We start from the raw sequence: 26003 nt of genomic DNA on the forward strand, positions 1-26003 counted from the left end.
AGGAGGCCATGATGGTGGATCCATTGTTATTGTTTTTGACTTCACGTACAGTAAATGGGGCAAAGGTAAATGGAGCGATTCCCTTTCTGGAGTTGAATGCACACATCGAGTTTAGTCAGTAAAGTATCCAAAAGACTCTCAATAGTTTTACCCGAGCAGATTTACAGTCCTCTCAGTTTCTGGATTAACTACTGCAGTCACTTTCTCAGGTCTGTCACTTCGACAATTGTCTATTTGAACATTATGCTTGTTCCTCATTACTTGCATATGTGTTTATGATTAGTTTTGTATTTTTGCATTTGCTTCTATGACAGCTGGACTAATGTATTCAGCGATGTATTCATGCATTGCAATAAAATCATTTAATAATCTGCAATAAAAGTCGCTGCGTCAAGAAAAGTCTCTAGGGGGAGTAAACAAACAGCTTTGACAGACGTGCATTTGTGATATAACAGTTATGCTGGCACTGAGTCTTTCTTTCTGTTCGCAGCTGAATCAGTGCAGTAGTCATGGATAATCAGGTCTTTGAGTCAAGCGCAGAACGGACATTTCAGTACCAGAGGAGTCTTCCCCCTTTACCCGTGCCCGCGCTGCGCGACACCCTCAGCAAATACTTGGATGCAGGTGAGAGGTTACCTCAAACACTCCTGCTGGACATGTTACGCATTTTGACCAGAATTAACTTTTGAGACTGTTTTTGGAGAGTTTTTGCAGTGTTGTTGGTGTATTTTACAAGTTGAGCTTCTGATTGTTAATCAAAGTGCAGACTAGTGTAATAAGTGAATAGTACTTAGTAAACAAATAGTTATTACTGGCATGACTAGAGTTTAGTTTCAGAATTTCTAAAAGATTATATGTAATATCAGTGTAATTAACTGACTGTACAGTAGTAGTAGTCATTATTGTAGCCGTTTTTATAAAAATCATTGCAAAAAAATATTATTGTTAAAATAATTATATACAAATTTAAAAAGTATTACTGTTGTTGTTACTATTATTATTATTTTTAAAATACAAATTATATTAACATTTTAAAATGTACTATTATTATTATTGTTATAGTGTTTGATGTTTCTATGAAAATGTTATTGAAATATAAGCTGTAAATAGTATTATTATTACTACTGCTAGACAAATTATTATATACACTTTAGAATTATTTAAGTTTTTTATTATATTTTATTAAATGAAAGTATTATTTTTGTTGTTATTATGATTGTTACTGCAGTGAAACCTTTTGCATCTGAGGAGGAGTTTGGAGCCACAGTGGCCATTGTTAAGCGCTTTGAGGAGGGCATTGGACAAGAGCTGCACCAGAAGCTTCTTCAGAGAGCCAAGAGCAAACGTAACTGGGTAACAGGACACTGGTGTTTTCCTCTGCTGCATTGAACACATAACTCAAAAAATGACATGTACTGAGCCTGGTGTTTACTGTTGTTCAGCTAGAGGAATGGTGGCTGGACACAGCGTATCTAGAGGTGCGCATCCCCTCTCAGCTCAATGTGAATTTTGGGGGACCCACAGCTTACCTGGAGCACTGCTGGCCTCCACAAGAAGGGACACAGCTTGAGAGGACCAGTTTGGTTTTGTGGCTCACCTTCCAGTACTGGGATCTTATCCGCACGTAAGTGGCTATTTATGAATATAAAGAAGAAGCAGAAGCAAATAAGTCCCTTTTTAATGATTCTCCAGCAATTGTGAATTGACAAATCAAAAGTATATATGATTTAGCAACAAATTATGTTTATGGTCACATCGCCACCTACTGGTATTACAATGTAATTTACACAATGCTTAATTCAATAGAGTGGAGGAACTATGACGTCAATTTGTATGCAAAAACCCGGAAGTGAGTTAGCATTTTAGCAGTTCCAGTTCCCTCGTCCCAAAGTCAATAGTTTTTTCAATTGGATTTTAGTGAAATTGCTTAAATAAGGTTTTTTTGACTGACACAAACTCAAGACTATTTCATGTTTTATTCTACGACACAAAACACATCAGTTACAGCACACTCTTGATTTTTTAAATTGGTTATGCTTCTTTAAAAAGACGGTTGCTATCAAGTTGTTAAATGGGACTACAGGCGGTGTCTGAGACATTATATGTCATCGAGCTGATCTGGTCTGGAACGCCTTTCCAGTTGTCTGTGATTTAAGTATATTCATGAATAGTATTTTATAGTTTGTAGTGTTTTTCTAATTGGGAATTAATATTGTGTGTAGATAATGCCTTCACATGTAAAAACAGTCAAGACAGATTCATTTGTTGATCATTTATTTTAATTAAACGATAATATGAAGATACCTCTTACATGTGCTGTTAATTAAACGATAATATGAAGATACCTCTTACATGTGCTGTAAATTAAACAATAATATGAAGATACCTCTTACATGTGCTGTCTGTCTCTTTCCTGCTCCCACTAATGCAAACGTGTGAATAAATATATAAGAAATACAGACATAAAACTGTTATTTTTAATGTGATCAATAGATTTTTCGTTAGGGTTTTTTCTTCATCTGAACACATTTAACTCTGTCAAAACTGCAGTATACACTCCTCTATGAAATGTATAGTAAATGTGACTTTATGGGCTACTTTTCACTCTACTTCGTGACATAAAATTAATATTGAATGTTGTTTTCTATCCGTGATTGAACTTGCATGCATTTAGACTTCTTCCTCACGCCTCATTTCTGCCATCTGTTACTAAGGTAAGCAGGCTGTGTGTACGCGAGCGATGCACCTATTTAAAAATGTCTTATGATATTATGTAGGCACAATTATACATACAGTTTTAAAACTTTTACAACAACCATAAAGCAAAACAAAATGTATTTCCACGTAAAAACGATCCAAACGGCACTTAGGTCTTTGTGATTTTGCGTACTTATTTGTTTATAATATATAGCGTGTATTGAAATATAATAAACAGAGAGATTAACTCTTTGTCATGGACCATATTTCTAAAAATAAGATGAAAAGTTGTCTGTTGGAGGGTGGTGCTAACGTCACAGGCAAGCACCCCGAAGGCACTGTAGTCTGTTTATAGTTTAATGTTAGCTTTTCAGTTCTTATGTTTGCATTTAAGATCCAAAAGTGCTCCAAGTTGTATTTTCGTGTGAGGATTGTCTGGCTGGACAAAACGTGTAAGTGAAATGAACAGTGTTTGAACACAGAGTTTATTATTCGCAATCTTCGAAAAGCCTATAGGGAAATCCTATAGGGATTTTATCGAGGGAACCAGTTTTATGCTAGCAGCCGATTAGCCTACAAGGTGACGTCATAGTTCCTCCACTCTATAGCAAACAAATTATTTACTTTCTGTCGCCATGTGCTGGCTTAATGTAAAAGACACAGTTTTAAATGGATTCAGACAAATTTTTTGATTATCACATGTCGCCATCTACTGGCACTACAATGTAATTTATAGAATATTTGATTCAGTAGAAAACAATTTAACAGACAACTGTTGCTTCCTGTTTGCATAATGTAATAGATACAATCTTTATTTGATTCAATGACTAATTTTGTAATGATCGCAATTTATAAAGTATTTGATTTAATAGCACAAACCTTTTTGATGTCACATTTTTTAACCTACTAGCAGAACAATGTAAAGATACAACATGTGCTTCAGTAAGAAAGTTTATAACCGTCATGTTGTCATATATATATATATATATATATATATATATATATATATATATATGCGCTCATTGACAGATCCTCTGATAGACATGACTTTCAAATGCTCCAGTGTGTATCTGTGTAATCACTTGGTGAAGAACATCTAGGACTGATTATGGTAGCCAATTACAGTGACATATGTTTAGCACATGAATACAATGGCCTATCAGCGGTGTTTAAGAACCTGGGGTCCGTTCTTCGTACGTGGATTACTCAGTTAGCTGGATTTGGATATTGACGATTTGACACGATCCAGGATCGTTTCGTTCTTCAAAGCTGATCTGAGAGTTGTTGTCATAGCAACAGTTCTGCTAGGTCAAACCTGATCGGGAGCAGGTTCAATTCATATAAACAGGATTAGATCGGCTTAGTTCAAGCAAAGATAATACAGAAAGTATGTTCTGAATTCTGATATTTTCTTACAGTAGTAGTTATATACACTTGGGAAAATGGTACATATTTTTAAACTATATATATATATAAAGTTATAGTCATTAATAAAATAAATAAAGTTATACTTATTAATAAAACGTATGCAATCTGCACCCTCGAAATGAAGGTACAAAGACTGCCATCTGGTGCAAAGAGAAAACTTATTGATATGAACTTTTTAGATCGCTTTAGTACAAATTGTGTATAATAGAAATGCACAATATGTGACTTTTTTTTCTAAAGCAATAATACATTTATGCAGTAATGAACATGTTTTCGTAGTTAATATGCCAGTGATTTGATGCTTCACAAAAGTTGCAGAAGCCTTTACCAATATGAAAACGCTTTTTTTAAACAACCAGTTATTCTTTACACCGGTTAAAAAACGGCTACTACAATAAAGAAAATATTTTCTAAATGTGGAACTAAATACATTGATTTGCATTGAAATACATGATAAATACTCTTGACACATGAAAGTGTAAAGCCTGCAGCTCACAACAAATGTGGAAGGTTATTGCGTATCATAATTAACAAGCCATTTACTGCTAATTTGATGTAATTTTGCTCACATGGATAATTGAATATTAATCAGATGATGTCATTACACTGCTGTGCCGTCAGCCAATCGTTGCATTGCTGATCATGATTTCGAGGATCAATAGATCTGTCCTTCACAGCACACGCAGCGATCTCAGATCAGTTTATCCAGACATTCTAATCTGATTTGCGAACTCGTTTGAAGAACCAAATTAGCATCAGTTATCAAGATTAAAAGATCCGGGATCTGCCAAATAATCTTAGATCAATTAAGCGAGGTACGAAGAACGGACCCCTGCTCCACAGCGCTCAAATGTTAATGGAAAATGGATGTTTTTACAATTTCAGTAGAGATTGAAACTGAAATCTGTTCTCTTGACATCCTTAATGCCAATAAGTTCAACATTTGACCATCAAATCATTTGTTTTTACTGAATCAGCTATTGTATAAATTGTATTGTATACATTGCTATTGCCAGTAGATGGCAACATCACTTGCACAATGACCAATCAGTTTAATTCAAGAATCAACTCATCAGAGCTCTAGTCTAAATGCAAGCGGGAAATGCTTGTATTTTTACATTTTTACAATTTAAGTAACTATTGGTTTCGAAGTCTGTACTTTTGATATTGCTATCTGGCAAAAAGGGTAACATAGCATTTTTATTCCTTGACACATTTTGCCACCTACTGCCATAAAAATGGCTAAATGTTACAATATTTGGTTCAGCCACAAAATCATTTCTTTATAGTCAAAAGTTACCACCTACTGGCATAACTTCAAAAAAGTTATTTGCAAAAGATAATTTATACTAATTTAAACGCTACAGTAGACATCAGTGTTTACATTTGAGCTATATAAAAGTGTCTGATTTCTGTTTATTTTCAGTTGTGAATGGCTTGTTTCTGTCTCTGTCAGTGGTGTTTTATTTATTGAAGTAATTTGGTTATTGATTTATGTTTGCTGCTATTGATCAGGGAGAGGTTGGCTATTCATAAAGCAGGAACGATACCCTTTGACATGGATCAGTTCCGCATGCTCTTCTGCACCTGCAAAGTTCCTGGCATCACTAAAGACACCATCCTCAACTTCTTTAAAACAGGTCAGGCCCCTTCAGTGTTCATATATACACATTTACTAGCACGCATGTGTGTGGCTTTATTGTCTGTGTTTTGTAGAGAGTGAAGGACCCTGCCCGTCTCATGTGATAGTGATGTGCCGTGGAAGGATTTTCACATTCGATGCCCTCTGTGATGGACGAATCCTCACTCCTCCAGAGCTGCTGAGGTACAGTGCCAAGCATCTGAGCTAGGGCTGCACAATATGTCATTTCAGCATCGATATCGCATTGTGTGCATCTGCAATAGTCACATCGCATGAGCTGTAATGTTATGTCTGCATTAGAGTTTAACAGAGATTTGTGCAGAGTTTCACCATAAGTTTACACTTGCATGTGTTTTTAAGGCCTGTGATACTGTGAGCATTATCATTTGTTTTTACTGAATCAGCTATTGTATAATTTGTATTGTATACATTGTCATTGTCAACAGATGGAAACATCTCTTGCACAATAACCAATCAGTTTAGTTCAAGAATCAACTCAACAGTGCTCTAAATGCAAGCGGGAAATGCTTGTATTGTAACATTTAACATTTTTTTTTAGTAACTATTAGTTTTGAAGTCAGTACTTTTGATATTGCTATCTGGCAAAAAGGGTAACATATCATATCTCATTGTATGCATCTGAAATAGTCACATCGCAGGACATACAATGTTGAGTCTGCATTAGAGTTTAAAAACCAGTTAAACTCCTCGGATTTAAATTTCAGATTTAAAGGGCTAGCATTGCACCAGACCCCTTTAAATGGTTTTGTTTGAAAGTGTAGGAGCTATATTTTACGCACATATTCATCACTTTGGTTTTTATTTTACTGTACAAAAGTTATTTACACTTTAATACACAGTATTTTGGATACTTGAGCTGGGTATAGAACATTGGTTCATTTTTATATTTTTCATATGGTTCATTAATGACACATGTACAAGTTATAGCTCAAATGAAAGCTCTTGCTGGTGCTCATACGGTTCTAGCATTCTTTTTACTGAATTATATCCACATATCAAACTGTTGTGGGATGAATCGCTGTGTTTCCATGGCACAGAAGTGAAAACAATACATTTATGATCAATAAGCAGCCCCAGATAGCACAGACAGCTGTCTTCTCTTACCTTATGCTGTGCCCTTAAGGGCTATTCTCCTCTGTTTTTGAGGTGATGTGCATAAGCAATCCTTTTATATGTCTGACGTGGTCCAAACATAGTGAATTATGTTTGATCAAACAAAAGAATAGTGAAATATAAAAACAATGATCGATCCATGTGGCTTGTATAGCACCTCTCATCAGTTGGAACTTTTGCATAGAATATGGTAGAGACATTTTTCTATTTTCCTATGATTACAGACATGTGCAAATTTCATGTGTCAAATTTGAGTTTTAAAAAAATAATAAAAAAATTTTTTTTTAGGTGTTTATTATAACACAGAGAACATATACAGATATTTAAAACACTTTTTAATAGTGTTTTATGAAAATGAAAAGGGTTTTCTTTAAAATGATACCAATCTTTTGCATTTACATCTCTGCATGTGCATTTGGAAAGCTTTTAAATTTGAGTAGGTAAAATCCAGCCGGAAATCCCAAAATAGCACTAGAGTACATAGCACTGAGATTTGTGCAGAGTTTAACCATAAGTTTACACTTGCATGTGTTTTTAAGGCCTGTGACACTGTGAGCATTTCAAGACTATTTAAATCACTTGTGCACAACAAGTCTTTATGTTTGGTGGTTCAACAAAGTTTAACTTGATTTAATTATCTATATGATGGAGACTCTAAAGTGTTATTTTACATCTGATTATTCAATTTCTGTACCTGAGCACTGTTTGAATGGCTAGAAAACCATTAAACACTGTTTATTTCTCTTTTATTTAAGCTCTGCTGTATTTATCTATGCTTGTGATTTGTTTATTATAATTCATGCATAATTCACTCTCCTACAGAATCATTGAATCAATAGAAATTAATTCGTTCTTTCCATATACAGCTATTCAAGGCATCCGGTGTAAATGTGGTCATATCGCAAAATATTCAGTATTGCAAATAAACAAAATATCGCAATATCATATTTGTCCATTATCATGAAGCCCTAGTCCAGCATTTCAGGGATTCAGCAGGTTGGTTTTTTTGACAATATCTGTAAAAAGCTCAGAATATATAAATCATGGGCCTTGTGTGTTTTAGGCAGCTGACGTACATTAAAAACTGCTGTGATGGAGAGCCGGAGGGGGATGGAGTGAGTGCGCTCACCACTGAGGAAAGAACACGCTGGGCAAAGGTGAGAGCCACACCCGTTACAGCAACACAACCAATCACAGTCAAGCATGCAAAAGAACTCTACCTGACATTTTACAGGCAGGTGCAGTAATTAAAAACTTGCTCAACGGTACCCTAAAAGGATATTTCACCCAAAAATGGAAATGTACTAACCCTTAAGTAGTTCCAAACCTTTTTGCCAATAATATACATAGAATTTGATAATAGTTTTTCCCAGGGATGGGTTGCGGCTGGAAGGGCATCCGCTGCGTAAAAACTTGCTGGATAAGTTGGCGGTTCATTCCGCTGTGGCGACCCCGGATTAATAAAGGGACTAAGCCGACAAGAAAATGAATGAATGATAATAATTTCCAACATTCTGCAGTATATCTTTCTTAAAATCGAGGTGTACTTCAAACAAAATCAAAGATGATGTAATTTCAAAGAAATTTCTAGATCAAGATTTGTTTTTAATTTGTTTTGGCACTTCAAAACAGCGACCAAAGCAAACTTTTTGGGGGAGTTTCTTTTGGCTCCTTTCAACTACTGTTGGTCTGCAGTGACCAACAGTACACAATCAGTCTGTTGGTTCTGGAAGTCCACCTTCCTTCATGTGCGATTTCTTCTGTTTTTGTTAAGTTGACACACATACTACATACTATGGATCAATTGCAAGTTGTGAAGATTGCAGCGGCGAGGCTTTTAACAAACATCTATAAGAGGTCACACATTACTCCTGTGCTTAAGGCACTTTCTGGTCATTACATGTGGAGTTCTGCATGGTCAAGCACCCCTGTATATTCAAGATCTTGTACTCAGTCACTCATGTAGCCGGTCTCTGAGGTCTTCTTTCAAAGACCTTTTAGCCATTTCCAGAACTCGTCTTAAGACTAAAGGTTACCGTACCTTCTTAATGGTGGCCCACGGCTCTGGAACTCTCTCCTTATAGCACTGAGAACGTTTGAGGTTACAGAAGTAACCCTTCGTTCCCCGAGGAGGGGAACGGAAGTGCCATGAATGGGAGGATTCGGATCAGAAGCCGCTTATCTGGAGAGTATTGAACGGGCCAATGAATGAAATTAATTGGCAGCGTAAGCTTGCGCAGGTGTGCGACATCTGCAATTATCTCAGCATATAAGCACACCTGAAGCCAGCAGACGCCATCCTTTTAAGCTGAAGAGACTTTCAAACAGCTAAGGGACAGTCATTATGGCGACGGAATATGGCACTTCCGTTCCCCTCCTCGGGGAACGAAGGGTTACTTCTGTAACCTCAAACGTTCCCCTTCGGTTGGGGAACTTCAGTGCCATGAATGGGAGAATATGGAAAGCGCCATAATGACTGCACCTTACCAACACCCCCGATGAGGAGATAGTCAAGCAAGCGTGACGCACCCACATCATGGGGGGCGCGGTCCTCCAACGTGTCCCTGGCCCTAATTTATCCTACTTCAACAGAAGTTTTACGGATTTAGATATATTTTTTGGGAAGTCGTGAGCATCTAGATAATTCTAGGAATACGACAGTACGTTGGGAAGCGTGCAATCCCGATAGGGAGGACGCTGCGGAGGCCATCCGTTACCCAAGGGGGGGATAGATGGCAGAATTTACCTATGGACTAGCCCTAAAAAGGGGGAGTACGCATAGCAAAGAGTGGTTAGCGGAGAGGGAAGACACGGGTCCGCCCAGGGGGGGGACTTAACCGTGGCGGAATAAGCATATGGGATCGCCTAGTGGGGATCACGCATAGCAGGCACCTATACCCAAAACGCGGGCTGACCAGCGGGCAGACCTACAACGTAGTGGGCCAGCAAGTGACTCCTCCGCTGAGTCAGTGCTGGGGGCCACGGAGGAATCTGCAGGGCTCACCTGACGGGGAACTTTACTGACAGATAAAAAAGGCGCACGTACATCCGTGTTAGGGAGAATGGCGCAGCAAGCGTGTTTCAACACCCTACCGAGTTGTCTCCTCAATCACCAAAGGGTTACCTAATACCCTTGAGGAAACCGGCTCCACTCGCAGATTGTAAAACCTTGCAAATGTGTTGGGTGTCGCCCAGCCCGCAGCTCTACAGATGTCTGTTAGAGAGGCGCCGCGTGCACGCGCCCAAGAGGATGCAACGCTCCGAGTGGAGTGTGCACGTACTCCCGGGGGACACGGCTGACCTCGACTCGAATAAGCGAGTGAAATGGCATCCACAATCCAGTGGGATAATCTTTGTTTCGATACGGCACTTCCCTGCTGCCGACCGCCATAACAGACAAAGAGCTGCTCAGATGATCTAAAATTCTGAGTACGGTCCACATAAATGCGCAGAGCGCGAACTGGACAAAGTAAAGAAAGGGCTGGGTCTGCCTCCTCCGGGGGCAGCGCTTGCAGGTTCACTACCTGATCTCTAAAGGGGGTGGTAGGAACCTTGGGCACATAACCGGGGTGGGGTCTCAGGATAACGTGAGAGTAATCCGGCCCGAATTCCAGGCACGAGTCACTGACCGAAAATGCCTCCAGGTCCCCGACCCTCTTGATGGAGGCCAACGCAACCAGCAGAGCTGTCTTCAGGGACAGAAATCTTAGAGATACTGATTCGAGTGGCTCAAAGGGATCGGATCGCAGACTCGTGAGAACGAGGGCGAGATCCCAAGAGGGCATGAGAGGGGGGCGAGATGGATTAATTCGCCTAGCACCCCTAAGGAACTGGATGACCAGGTTATGCTTTCCCACGGTGCCGCCAGCTACCGCGCTATGATAAGCGGAGATGGCGGCCACGTAACCTTGAGAGTGGAGGGCGACAGCCTGCTGTCCAACTTCTCTTGAAGGAAAGAGAGCACAACACTAATCTGGCAATTTCGGGGGTCTTCTCTGCGAGAGACGCACCATTCAGTGAATAGACTCCACTTCAGGGCGTAGGCGCGCCTCGTGGAGGGGGCTCTAGCCTGAGTGATGGTATTAACCACCGCAGTCGGTAGGTTACCTAAGTCTTCCTCGCGTCTAGGGACCACACGTGGAGGTTCCAAAGATCGGGGCGAGGGTGCCAGATGGTGCCCTGTCCCTGAGAGAGTAGGTCCTCTCTCAAAGGGATCCGCCAGGGGAGGGCCGTCGCGAGGAGTGAGAGCTCTGATATCCAGGTCCGGTTGGGCCAAAGGGGCGCAACTAGCAGAACCTGTTCCTCGTCCTCCCTGACCTAGCACAGAAACTGCGCGAGCAGGCTCACTGGGGGAAATGCATACTTGCGCATGCCCCGAGGCCAGCTGTGGGCCAGTGCATCCGTGCCGAGAGAGCCCTCGGTCAGGGAAAAAAACAACTGGCAGTGAGCGTTCTCGGGGGAAGCAACCAGATCGATCTGAGCCTCCCCGAATCGCGCCCATATCAGCTGAACAGACTCGGGGTGGAGTCTCCATTCTCCAGGGCGTAACAGCTGTCGTGAGAGCGCATCGGCTGCACGATTGAGCGTGCCTGGGACGTGAATGGCGCGCAGCGATTTCAGCCGCGGGTGACTCCAGAGGAGCAGACGGCGGGCGAGCTGAGACATGCGGCGAGAGCGCATACCCCCCATGCGGTTGATATACGCCGCCGCCGCCGTACTGTCCGTCCTGACCAGCACGTGTTGCCGCTCCAGCACCGGTAAAAAGCGGTGGAGAGCGAGGAACACTGCCAACAGCTCTAGGCGATTGATATGCCAATGCAGCTGGGCACCCTTCCAGAGGCCCGCAGCCGCATGCCCGCGACACACGGCCCCCCAACCCGTGTTGGAAGCGTCTGTTGAAACAACAACATGGCTGGACGCCTGTCCTAGAGGCACACCGGCCTGTAGGAACGAGGGGTCGTTCCAAGGGCTGAGGGCGCGGCGACACAGCGCAGTAACCGAGACCCGGTGTGTGCCCGCGTGCCATGCGCGTCTGGGGACCCGATCGTGAAGCCAGTGCTGAAGTGGTCTCATATGGAGCAACCCGAGCGGTGTGACGGCGGCTGCGGATGCCATATGCCCCAGGAGCCTCTGAAAGAACTTCAGTGGGACCACTAGTTTGCTGTCGAGCTCCCTCAGACAGTTCAGCAACAGGCGAGCGCGTTCCTCGGAGAGGTGCGCTACCATGGTGATCTAGTCCAGCTCCATCCCGAGAAAAGAAATCCTCTGCACGGGGGCGAGTTTGCTCTTTTCTCGGTTGACCTGAAGCCCCAGTAGGCGGAGATGCCGAAGCACCTCGTCCCTGTGCATAATCAATTGCTCCCGCGAGTGGGCTAAAATCAGCCAGTCGTCGAGATAACTGAGTATGCGAATGCCCGCGAGCCGAAGGGGCGCTAGGGCACCCTCCGCGAGTTTGGTGAAGACCCGCGGAGACAGAGAGAGCCCGAAGGGGAGGACCTTGTACTGCCACGCTCGACCCTCGAACGCAAACCGCAGAAATTGGCGGTGGCGTGGAAGAATGGAGACATGGAAATACGCGTCCTTCAGGTCTATGGCTGCAAACCAATCCCGAGGACGAACGCATTGGAGAATGCGCCTCTGCGTGAGCATTCTGAACGGCAGCTTGTGCAGACAGCGGTTCAAAACGCGCAGATCTAGGATTGGCCGTGACCCACCGCTCTTTTTGGGTACGATGAAGTATGGGCTGTAAAACCCACTCTCCATCTCGGCTGGAGGAACCGGCTCGATTGCACCCTTCGCCAGGAGGGCAGCAATCTCCTCTCGCAAGACAGGGGCGGACAGGGGGTTGACCCTGGAGAAATACACGCCCGTAAACTTGGGGGGCCGTTTCGCGAACTGAATCGCGTAACCGAGTCTGATTGTGCGTATGAGCCACCGCGAGGGGCTGGCCCGCGCTAACCAGGCAGGCAGAGCCCTCGCTAATGGAGTCATCGCTACAATCGCTGACGTACCAGCGGTGGGGCAGCGCGGAGTGGGTGTGCTATTCCGGGAAGCACGAGGGTCCCGCGGAAAAGCTGGAGGAGAGCGATTCGCTCTGGCTCCGCACCCTGACTCCGGAGAGGGGGCTGGAGGGCTGAGGGAAGGGAGACCGTCCCCCCAGCGCTCGTGAGCCACTGGCGAAGCACGTAGAGTCTGCGAGCCGGAAGGCAGCGCGTCCCGGACTGGCAGAACTCGTGCAGTCACATCCGGGGAAGGGAAAAAGTGCTCTTTTACTGATGTTTTGGTGGCACTGAAAAGTACCGTTGTTATCGGGGCCCCGCCCTCCAGCGGGGAAAGAGCAAGTTTCCTCTTCTCCGGATGGCCTGTCTCAGGGACGCTTCGCGGTCCGTTTACCGGACTTAACGGCGCCCTGGGCAGGAGGGGCTGCCTGCTTTCGAGGTGAACGCCGCGCCCGCTTGGCCGGAGGCGCAGGCGGGGGCGGGGCAGCACTCGTTGGCGGGCGCCCTCGGCGAGGAACAGCGGAGGTGGATGGCTCGGCGGGCGGAGCGGGCTTACGGCCACGCCGATAGATGACATTGCCCATCGCATCCGACTGCTCTTTCACCGCCTTGAATTCCTGGGTGAATTCAGCGACGGTGTCGCCGAACAGGCCAGCCTGGGATATGGGCGAGTCAAGAAAGCGAACTTTGTCAACGTCGCGCATATCGGCCAGGTTTAGCCAGAGGTGGCGTTCCTGAACCACAAGTGTGGACATCGTCCTCCCCAGCGCACACGCGGCAGACTTAGTAGTCCGAAGAGCATAGTCGGTCGCGGTGCGCAGCTCATGTAATAAGCTTGGGTTGGACCCGCCCTCGTGCAGCTCGGCCAGCGCCTGCGCTTGGTAGCGCTGGTAGGTGGCCATCGCGTGCAAAGCAGAAGCAGCCTGGCCCGCAGCCTTATAAGCTCTGGCTCCGAGGGAGGCAGACAACCTACAGGCTTTGGACGGGAGGCGGGGCAAACCCCGCCACGTAGAGGCGCCGCGCGGACAAAGATTGACCGCGATAGCGCGCTCCACTGACGGGATCGCCTCATACCCCCTGGCAGCTCCGCCGTCAAGGGCGGTGAGGGCGGAGGCACTCGCAGCACGGGCAGAGAAAGGTGCCCTCCAGGACTGCGTGAGCCTACTGTGCACTTCCGGGAAGAAGGGGACGAGAGGCTTCGAAGGCTTCGCCTTCTGGTCCTCTACGTAGCACCCATCTAGTCGGTTCGGCCGCGGAGCTGGGGGATAAACCATCTCCAACCCCACGGCCGAAGCAGCCCGGGAAAGCACGGCTAACATGTCCGCTTCAGGATCCGATTTGACAGCGCTCACCTGCCCGGAGGGGGCGAGCGGGTCCGGATCTTCGTCGGACAGTGAAAGCCCACCCTCCGATGCCGCGGAGGACATCTGATCTCCGGTGTCAGCGAGTGTGAGAGCTACCATCTGGTTAGACGGATCACACTCACCACCCGAAGCTTGGATGGAGCGCCGTGAGGAGCGAGAGGTCCGCGAGCCCGTGGGCGGCGGATTAGCTCCCGCTGAAACCCTCAGATCTGCCCGAGCGCCCGCTGCTTTTTTAGAACAGGAGGCAACTGGGGTGGCTCGCTCTCTTGCGAAAGTTAGCCGCGATCTTAGCTGTGCAACGGTCATGGCATCGCAATGACGACATGAACCGCCCGCGAGCACCGCATTAACATGCTGGACCCCCAAACATGCAATGCAGTGATCGTGTCCATCATCCGGAGACAGGAAACCCCCGCATCCAGAAACGCACAGTCGGAGCGCCATCCTGAAAAGGACGTGCTGCACGACTGTGTTGCTCTTTTAGGAAAGTTGCAACTATACGCACCGCTCTGGAGGACCGGACCCAAAGAACCGCAGGCAAGGGAGTAACCCAGCTCGACCGTCTGCCACCGCGAAGACCCACTCTGGACCGGGAGACACACTCGTTCGCTCTGAAGTGCTGATCAGCAAGAGGAACCCTCATCGACTCACTCAGAAAGGATCTGAAGCGAAAAGGATGGCGTCTGCTGGCTTCAGGTGTGCTTATATGCTGAGATAATTGCAGATGTCGCACACCTGCGCAAGCTTACGCTGCCAATTAATTTCATTCATTGGCCCGTTCAATACTCTCCAGATAAGCGGCTTCTGATCCGAATCCTCCCATTCATGGCACTGAAGTTCCCCAACCGAAGGGGAACTCTGGGATCAGTTGAACTTTTTGAAAAGCATTTAAAGACAAATCTTCTGGGTCAAGCTTTAAATTAACAGTAGAAGTGTTTCTGTATTTGGATTTTAACTAGTTTTAATATGATTTACATATTTTATTTGTTTTCTCTTAATGTAAAGCACTTTGTGACTCAATGTCTGGGAAAGATGCTATCTAAATAAACCTTTACTTACCTACTATTGCCATGACAAACTGTTTACAAAACTATTCTTCTCTCACAGCTGCCAATGCTGTTTGTGTTTAGGCAAAAAAAATAGAGTTTCTTTATTTTGGTCTATTGTCAAGACAAGATTTAATGCAGATCTAAAATGGTAGGGATTAAACCAAAGAAAGTTTGTATAACTTTTATTTTTATCTACAATCTTACTTTTTCTTAGATTTCACTCTAGAGAATCTGACATCATGTAACGTTACCTCGCTCATGACACGTGTTAGGGCTTCCTCTACCATAATACACCTAAAACACTTATTGCCGTAAAACTCGTCAGTGGCAGGGAAGCGTTTTCTCTTGTTAACTGCAGGGAAAGAGTCAAACGAAAACATTTATCGATTTTACGCACATCATAATATTACATTGCTCTGTTTGTTAGATGTTTGTTCCAACTTTCTTTTGCAGTGAAGCTCATCAAACGCACAAAACGGCCAATTTGCACCACAGGATGTCTTATCGCATCTTTGCATTGACTTCACATGTAAATCACTTGCACTTCATGCGCGTCTGCCTACTGCACAGGCTGCAAAACATGTCCCTCCGCTCTAATGTAATGTAAGCGCAAGTGAGATGTCATTTTTCGAAAGACACTCACATACATCACGTGAGCTTTGTATGCATCGTCTATAAGTTATGTAAAACTATTAATTGCAAACTTAAATAAATATTATTAGACTATATGGTTTGGAATCGGATGTTTTCTGAGATTAATAAAATGTTTTGCGATTATTTTGCGTTTGAGTTAAACATTTTGCAGGATCACAAAAATGATCGACTTTTTTGTTGATTTTGCGTTGGATTCAATGATAGCGGAATTGCGAAGAACTAGGGGGTCTGTTTAGGGTTTCAAAGAGTCTTGCAAACCTGTTTGAAAACAGTATACTATTGCTCAGCCTTTTTAAACTTCCCCTTGCCCTAAAATAAGGAAATCCGCTCATTCACTGGCTCTTCTCTCTGCTCGCACGAAACTTTTTGGTTTGGGTGGAACTTGGTTTACTTGTTATCTGTAAAGTTATTGGTTACCTCCCCTTTCTGGAAGTTAGCTAGGACTGGACGCAGGTTATGATGATCCACATTTGATCTGTATGGAAAACTGTGTAGTGCTGTCCTTTTAGTGGTCAACAGAAGAGAAAAACTCAAACATGTTTGTATCAAATAGAGGAGCAGAATTGATATTTTTGAGTAAATCATCCATATAATATAGCTAAAGTATAATGTAGGCTTATTATAATGAGATTTTTCACCTCTCTTGTCACTTCAGGCTCGGGAATATCTGATCTCCATTGATCCTGTGAATAAGACCATACTGGAGACCATTCAGAGTGCTTTATTTGTGGTCGGCCTGGATGATGCCAAACCTTATGCCACACCAGACAACTACACACAGGTTTAACACCATTCATTCTAGTTGCATGATATTAAGTTTCTTAATCTGATTCCCTTCATGACAATCACTCTCTCTTGTTGTAGTTGACTGATCTGGCGTTGACTGGTGACCCCACAAACCGCTGGGGAGACAAATCTTACAACCTCGTTTGCTACTCAAATGGGATCTTCAGCTCCAACTGTGATGTAAAAGCTGTCATTGATTATTGCATCGTTATTATAATACATTTATATTTTATATCCACTTCTACTTTCAAGCGTAGTGCAATTTAATTAAAAAATGTATGTTTTACTCTGAAAAAACACTTTAATTAGAATAAAAAGTGATAGGGCTGTTCTTTACATTAGTACAGAAGTTTGTGTTTCAAATACATAATTTTTAAGGTTTCTGTTTATAAAAGAATCACTCCCACTTTATATTAAGTGGCCTTAACTAATATGTACTTACACAGAAATTAATAGTTTGTTACAATGTACTTATTGTAAAATACATGTATTTGCTGTGTACTTATGCTTGATTAAATACATGTATGTAATTACATCTGTAATTAACTTTTGTAATTACATTTGTAAATACACTGTTGACCATCCCTTACACCTTAACCCACCCTTAAACCTACCCATGCCACCAAACCTGTCCATAACCCAACCTCTATCCCAACTCAAGAGCACCACAGGTGTTCTCAAATACATTATAATCAGAGTAAGTACATTGTATATTTTTTTTTTTGATGTAAGTACATAGTAGTTGATGATGCGCATACCATGGACGGCGAGGATCACAAACAAAACAATCCTGCAGCGTGTCAAACAAAATGTATCTCTAGAGGGCAAAATTCAATTCAATTCAATTCAGCTTTATTTGTATAGCGCTTTTACAATGTAGATTGTGTCAAAGCAGCTTCACATAAATGGTCATAGTAACTGGAACAGTGTGGTTCAGTAACTGGAACAGTGTGGTTCAGGTTTTAGTGTTTAAGTTCAGTTCAGTTCAGTTTAGCTCAGTTCAGTGTGATTTCACCAAGCAACGGCTCTCGTTTTTTGGTCATATCATGCGAGCCAACTCCATGGAAACAGCTTTAATGCTCAGTGCAGTCAGTGGATCAAGAAGAAGAGGGTGTCAGAGAACAAGATGGCTGCACACAATCAAGACGGACTTGAACTTGAACATTGAACAACTGAAAGAAGCAGTCAGAAATAGGAAAGCTTGGCAAATCATGATCCTTAAAGTGGCTGAAAGTTGGTGTCGACTGATTGACTAATCATCATCATCATCACATAGTAGTTAAGGACACTTAATATAAAGTGGGACCAAACAATCCTGATTACAGGATCTACAAAAATATCACAACTTATTAAATGTCTTATTCACAAATATCTTACAATTGTCTTGTGTGACAACTTTATCACAACTTATTTGTTCAACATTAAAGATATGAAATAAAAGTAAGCAGTTGAAATATAGAAATAATAAAAATGGCTTCAAAATATAAATTAGATTTAAAATACATTTTACATAACTGATTTAGTATACTTTACTTTATTTTACACTATTACTGTGTTTTTAAGTAAATGGTGAGGGTCAAAATATATATATATTTTTTGGTAAATTTGTTCAGAAAACACTTCAAGGTTATGTTCTTGTCAGAATGAAGCTCTAATGTTACAAGTTCTCAAATTATTGCTTTCTCTTCGTGAAATGAATATATATATATATATATATATATATATATATATATATATATATATATATATATATATATATATATATATATATATAACTTGATGATAATGGCAGTTTTATTCCATGATTGTGTTTGTTTTAAAGCATGCGCCATATGATGCCATGGTTTTGGTGTCGAATGGATACTACGTAGATCAGAAACTGAAGGCCTGTGGTGGAGTGTGGAAGGTAAGAGTGCTTGTATTTATGTTTGTCCTAGTTATTTTACATGCTTGAGTGTGTATGGTGTAATTATTGTTTGACATGTAGGGTTCGGAGGTTGTGCGTGAGATGCCTGTGCCGGAGGAGCTGATATTCACTGTAGATGAGCGAGTGAGGAGAGACATCGCTCTGGCTAAAGAACAGTACAACAAAAGTGTAATTAGCACACACACACAGACAGTTGCATCAAAGTATGAACTATCTATTGACGCGCACATGGAAAAGTCCCAAAATTCATTAAATTCTTTAAATCTATTTAAAGGGGTCTAATTTTGTTGTAGAGGTCTCCTTTACTTCTATCCAAGGTCACTTTAATTTTCGAACAATATGTGTTCCAGCATCAGCTCTTTTCTCACTGTGAGAGACTTAAACTTCTGCTAAAAAAATAATAATAATAAAATAAAAGGGATTGTTTTTTGGTTAATCATCATGAGTGATTCATCTCAGCGCTCTGTATTTTCAGTGTCAGGACCTGCAGGTTGTCAGCTACGCCTTCACCTCGTTTGGAAAGACTGCCATTAAGAAGAGAAAGCTTCACCCTGACACGTTTGTCCAGCTGGCTCTACAGTTAGCATACTACAGACAACACGGACAGTAAGTGTGTTCAATCACTGCCAAATATAATAATCAGAATACTCCTGCTCAGTCTGAGTCTGGCATCTCAACGATTTTTAATGCTGTAATGCTAAGTCATATTTAGCTGAGTGTGTTTTTGTGTTTGTACATCAGCCTGATTAGTACAGATTTTTCCACTCAGGCTTGTCATGGATCAACAAATATGATCTTAAATATATAAAATATTAAAAGTTCAATTTAAAGAACAAACTAAATTGCTTTTATTCTTACTGTTTCCTAATATGCCTTTTCAATCAATAATGCTTGGGACTCCTTACATGTGTTTGTTTTTTTTATTTGAATTTATTTTATTTTAACAGGGACAATGCTCATTAGTCAGTATGAAACTTTAAATAAGTCAGTAAAACTGTAAATAAGCCAGAGTTAGCCGCAAGGGCTAATTTTCATCTGTTGCCAGATTGGCAGACCCCTGCCAGATTTTAAAAGGCAACCTAAAATAAAAAAAACACAACATCAAACATACAAAACAGTAAAATTCTATATGACAAAAGGATAAAAAACATGTAATAAGAATTTATTTAAGTGTTAGACAGAAGTATTACACATGATTACAAACTTGATTTGCTTTTAGCCACTTCTTTAACTTGTATTTAAAAGTAGAATAATTTGTAACACCCCTTAAATCAATCGGAAGTGTGTTCCAAAAATGACTGGCTCTAACTGAGAAGACTGATCGTGCAAAAGTTGTACATCTAAACTGCACAGCACAGTCTCCCCTGGTAACAAGTGGTTTTACAGTGGACGTACTTATAACCTCAGCTCTCATGCTGTTAAAAAGCAACAATTGCAGTATCAACTTAGACAGTAGATATTCTATTACTCATTCATTCATTTTCCTTTGGCTTAGTTCCTTATTTATCAGAGATCCCACAGTGGAATGAACCGCCAACTATTCCAGCATATGTTTTACACAGCGGATGCCATATTACATTATTATGATATGATATTATAAGCCATAACTGGCATCTCTCTGTTCTTAGGCCGGGCTGTTGTTACGAAACAGCCACCACTCGCCGCTTCTTCCACGGCCGCACAGAAACCATGAGGCCCTGCACCGTGGAGGCTCAGCACTGGTGCAGAACCATGATGAACCCTGCGGCTACTGTGAGTGTCCTGTGAATGATGTGAATTCAGCTCAACATCATCGTGTTATTCTTCATCCATATGACCCATTTACTTCCACATGCTCAATCTGTATACATAGGTTTGCTCTGGTACATTTTACTTTATTTGCAGAAACTACAAGGTACAGTAATAATATTCATTAATGTTCATTTATGATTTACAATTTAGTGATATTTGCTCAATTTCTACCTAATTAAAAAAATCTAATAAAAAAAAACATTTTAATTATGTAAAGAAAAGTGTCATTTTGAAAACTCTTTGTTTTTTAATCACGCTGTCAGAATTTATTTTTTTCGTATATCCAGGTTTTTTTAAGACTGTAAAGACTTTAAGACATTTTTATGTCATTTTCATTGTAATATTTGATTATTAATTGTAGTATTCTAATTAGAATATTTAAAAGAATGTTTTATAGTTTTATGGTTGTTTGAAAATGTGTGTGTAAAAAAATAAGATTAGAGCATTACAGCCAGGTTTTCAAACTTTTTTGCAATTTCTAATTTCTAATATTTTTTTATTTCATAAGTAGACAATTTTTTTTTAAAACAGGGAAAATATTTTTATTGTAACATACATATATCATATGATTATTCATTTTGTTTCTATTATTTATTTCACTTAATAATCACACATTTGGATACCTATATTCAAGGGTTTTCCATATGTTTTATTTAACTTAAAAAATGTTAACTTTTTAGATGATATCCTTAATGGTTGGTTGATGACGGTTACCTTAGTTTGTTTTTACATGGGCTTTCTTTTATTTTAGTCATTGTAACAATTTGAGGTGCCCTTGGAAGTTTGCTGATTAATTAAAACCACTGATTCAGACATGTTTTTTTGTTGTTGTTGTTGTGATGCTTAGACATTTGGTTCGAATGTCACTTACCTGCTCTATTATGGTTTGTTCAGGCTGTAGTTTAAAATTTAATCTGAGAAAAAAATTTCCCGCCTTATTATGCAAACTCTGTCACCATCTTGTGGCAGATCTTCAACCGTAAGCCCGCTGAAATTCTTATCTCCGAAATTGTGCAAACATGTTTTTTAAATGTGCACTATTCTTCTAAATTAACTGCATAGTTTCAATCTAAACAACTAGATTGCTGCCTAAAAAATCCTTATAGGTACATTATGTTGTCCAACACCTACAATATTTGTCAAACTGTAGTGAGTTGTTTAATTTATGTTTAACACGGAGAAGATTTTTTCAACACATTTCTAAACATTATAATTTTAATAACTCATTTCTATTAACTGATTTATTTTATCTTTACCATGATGACAGTAAATAATATTTTACTAGATATTTTCTAAGACACTTCTATACAGTTTAAAGTGACATTTAAAGGCTTAACTAGGTTAATTAGGTTAACTAGGCAGGTTAGGGTAATTAGGCAAGTTATTGTATAATGATGGTTTGTTCTGTAGATTATCGGAAAAATAATAAAGCTTAAAGGGGTTAATAATTTTGACCTTAAAATAGTTATAAAAAAATTTAAAACTGCTTTTATTCTAGCCAAAATAAAAAAAATAAGATGTTCTCCAGAAGAAAAAATATTATCAGACATTTTGTGAAAATTACGTTGCTCTGTTAAACATCATTTAAAAAAAAAAAAATGTGTGTGTGTGTGTGTGTGTATATTTTTTTCATTAATTTTCTTTTTTAGTTTAGTTCCTTTATTAATCCGGGGTCACCACAGCAGAATGAACTGCCAACTTATCCAGCACTTTTTTACGTGCTAGATATATACTGATTTAAAAAAAAACACATTTTTACATTAATTAATTTATTTTTTTTACAGACTGAAGAGAAAAGACACACTTTACATGCAGCCGTCAACAAACACAACAAGTTGATGGCAGAGGCTCAGGATGGGAAAGGTTTGTTTGCATCAGACTGATGATGTTTACATTGTGTGTGTGTATGTGTGTGTGTGTGTGTGATGATGATCATTTCCAGCACAACAGATGTTTGAATGATGTTTGCTGGTTCCAGGCATTGACAGGCACCTGCTGGGTTTGTATCTGATTGCTAAAGAGAACAGCATTCCTGTGCCGGAGCTCTATGCGGATCCGCTCTATACTAAGAGGTGACTGTCCTGCTTCATGTCCAGTGGACTGATCTGTGTGTGATGCTTTATGAGGCCAGTCTAATGCAACAATCTCTCTGTGTTTGCAGTGGCGGAGGGGGTAATTTTGTGCTTTCCACTAGTCTGGTGGGCTACACTACTGTTCTGGGAGCAGTTGCACCAATGGTCCGCCATGGATATGGATTTTTCTACCGCATTCGTGATGACAGGTTGGTCCATTGCAATTTTATATTTACATGATTCAGTATTTCTGTTAAATAAAAGATGGTAGGGGTGACACGGTGGCTCTTACGTTTACTTTTTATTTGTAATTAATGTTATTTACATTTGAGATGTTTTATTACATTTGATAACATCGTATATACATTTTATTTTATATATTAAGTAATAATTTTTAGTAATGCTATAATTAATTATAAATGTTTTAATTAATTGAACTGTAATTTATTTCTGTATCATATATTTTTACAAAACTTTAATATTAATTTAATATTATATACATGTTTTATATATTTTGTTTTGCTTTTTATTTCTGTTATATATGTTCTATAGTATGTATGTTCTATAGATCATATATTATACAGTTGTACAGTAAATGCATTTTTGTTATGCTCAATATGTAACTTATTTTTTCTTATATTTCAGGATTCTCTGTTTTTTCTGACTTAAAATGAGCTTACTCAACACAACTCTTAAAGTTTTTTTAGAGAGTTTTATGTTTGATCCACTTAAATTAAAAAAATAATAATGAAGTTAACTTTTTGATTTGTGTTGGGGCCAGGCATGGGTCAGTATGTTTTTAATGGAATGATAACCTTGGATAAAAATATCACAGTTTCACGGTGTGTGATCACTGCTCTAAAATATATTCATTTTTTTGAATGTCTGGGTAAAAAACAACTATTTTTCTTTATTAGACACAATATATATATATATATATATATGTATATTATTTTAAGAGACATTTAAAATATTTCAGAACAGTAAACATTCATTCATTCATTTTCTTTTAAGCTTAGTCCCGTTTTTAATCTGAGGTCGCCACAGTGGAATGAACCTTATCCACTTATCCAGCACGTTTTTACGCAGCGGATGCCCTTCCAACTGCAGCCCATCTTTGGAAATCATCCACACACACACATTCACACACCCATACACTACGGACAATTTAGCCAACCCAATTCACTTGTACTGCATGTCTTTGGACTGTGGGGGAAACCGGAGCACCCGGAGGAAACCCACACGAACACAGGGAGAACATGCAAACTCCACTCAGAAACGCCAACTGACCCAGCCGAGGCTCAAACCAGCGACCTACTTGCTGTGAGGCGACAGCACTACCTACTGCGCCACTGCGTCGCCAACAGTAAACATGCCTAGCTAAATCATTCAAATGAATCGTTGAGTTCTTTTGTCTTCATTAGTTTTAAAAACAGTTGTTTTTACAGTTTAAAACAGCATCTTTGGAGATCTTTTCTGCTGGAGATACTGTTGTCCTAAAAAACTAAAATAAAAACACAAATAAAATATCTTGCACATATCTTAGAAATGGTATAGTTTTCCAAACCGCGGTATACCTTAAAAACGATCATCGTCCCATACATAAAGGAATTGTGCGGCAGCCTGCATTTGTCATTATGATTTCAATTCAATTTCTTATGCTTCTCTTCTTGTAGAATTGTTGCATCCTGCACTGCTTGGAAGTCCAATCCTGAGACAGATGCTGAAACCTTGTTTCAAAACCTCGCCACTTCATTACATGAAATGATGCACATCACGACCCAGTCCCAACTGTAAAGCAGAGCATTCTGGGAAAACAGTCAAAACCCAGTGGTTTAGTTCTGCTGTTGGACAGACGTAAAGTCTCAGACACAGGCATCCCTGCAGACCAACATGACATCCTCACAGCTTCACTCATGTGCACAATTCAAATAGGAGATACTCAATAATTGTAGAGAAATACTGTAGTTCACCAAAAATGTTGTGTTGACTTCTTCTCAAGAGGTTCCTAACATTTTGTGTTAAGCACAAAAGGATATATTTTAAGTAATGAGGAAAATTAGCAGCTGTCGAGTTTCATATTAGAAAATATTATGGTTATCAATGGTTTCCGGTTTCCAGCATCCTTCAATCTATTTTCTTTTGTGTTCGACAGAACAGAGAAACTCAGTCAGTGTTGTCAATAATTACAGAGTTTTAAAGCTTAGTGAACTATCCCTTTAAATGAACACAGACATTACAATTCTGCCATTTCTAAAAAGGAAATCAATGGTTACCATTTTACATTCTTCAGAATATCTTATTTTGTGTTCATCTAAAAAAACAACAAGTAAAGGGTAACAAATAACAGAATTTTCAATTCTGGGGGAGCTGTCCCTTTAAGATGCTTTGCAGGTGCTTTGAAACGGTCATGTGCCTTCAGTTCATCGTCTCTTAATCACTTCAGTCAGGAAATCCACTGTGACTTCTAACCTCCATTTTCTACTACATTAACAGTATTGTTTTCTGTGATAGTGTCCACTACCACAGGATTCTCAGGCCTAGTGAGTCCACTAGAAACATTAACACAAAACAGACTGATCATAAGATGACCTTTAGTGACTGATGGGTGGTAAATCAGCTCTGATGTGTGTAAACTGTACTGATTTCACAGTTTTAATGCAGAGATCAATGCAACATATAATTAGTTTATTTTCTTAATTAGAAGATGTAAAGGCTTTACACGTTCGAGCCTACTGTGTGTGTTTTGCATCAATATGATGTAAATGAATGGTTTTATGTTGTGTGGATGTACATGATTAAATCATGTGTTTGATAGGTGTACATGTAATTTGCACTGCTTTCCTTGTTCATGGGAAATTTTTATGCTTCATTGTTAGAGTTTTTTTGCAATCATTCCACTTTTATTAGCAAATGTTGTTAAGCACGCATGTAAATTTGAATGTGAATTGCTCAGAGGTTTACAGAGAACACAGGTGGGCTGGAGACCGGCGTCTCTTGAATATGCATTGATTGTAAACATTTTACAGTAGCAAACTGAAGTGATTTCAGATCTCAAATCTAATAAAGTCATTTTGTGGAAAGCACAAACAGTTTGCTGGAGAGTTATTGACTCCAGCAGTGAACTTTGGTTTATATTTGTTTACGTTACTTGGAAAAATATTTTCATTTTTAATGGTAAGGACAGTTCATTATTATTATTATTATCTAAAAATTGTTTAAACAGAGTTTGGCATGTGGCTAAAAATGATATATATATATATATATATATATACATACATACATATACATACATATATATATATATATATATATATATATATATATATATATATATATATATATATATATATATATATATATACATATATACATACATACATACATACATATACATATATATATATATATATATATATATATATATATATAATTATTTTTAGCTACATGCCAAACTATA

General features: G+C 40.1%; 1 protein-coding gene across 4 annotated transcripts; it reads left to right on the top strand.

Moving 5' to 3' along the window:
• Positions 1–25633, top strand: crot (carnitine O-octanoyltransferase). Of its 4 annotated transcripts, none has more exons than XM_073924962.1 (17): positions 1–209; positions 491–624; positions 1229–1353; positions 1443–1624; positions 5641–5765; positions 5842–6015; positions 7126–8058; positions 16623–16748; positions 16832–16933; positions 18576–18659; positions 18741–18848; positions 19156–19286; positions 20309–20432; positions 22256–22334; positions 22450–22543; positions 22633–22752; positions 24220–25633. In XM_073924962.1, exons 7-17 carry the CDS (start codon positions 7945–7947, stop codon positions 24338–24340), a joined length of 1203 nt encoding a protein of 400 aa, XP_073781063.1. In that variant the 5' UTR covers positions 1–209; positions 491–624; positions 1229–1353; positions 1443–1624; positions 5641–5765; positions 5842–6015; positions 7126–7944; the 3' UTR covers positions 24341–25633.
• The last annotated feature ends 370 nt before the right edge of the window (positions 25634–26003 follow it).

The sequence above is a fragment of the Danio rerio genome, chromosome 16 (genome assembly GCF_049306965.1).
Source record: "Danio rerio strain Tuebingen ecotype United States chromosome 16, GRCz12tu, whole genome shotgun sequence".
NCBI lineage: Eukaryota > Metazoa > Chordata > Actinopteri > Cypriniformes > Danionidae > Danio > Danio rerio.

Coding starts and splice junctions, on each gene's coding strand:
- crot (XM_068213959.1), top strand. CDS start 510: ATGGATAATCAGGTCTTTGAGTCAAGCGCAGAACGGACATTTCAGTAC. Junction 5,766..5,841: donor CCTCAACTTCTTTAAAACAG/GTCAGGCCCCTT, acceptor TGTGTTTTGTAG/AGAGTGAAGGACCCTGCCCG. Junction 22,335..22,449: donor AGAGGCTCAGGATGGGAAAG/GTTTGTTTGCAT, acceptor TGCTGGTTCCAG/GCATTGACAGGCACCTGCTG.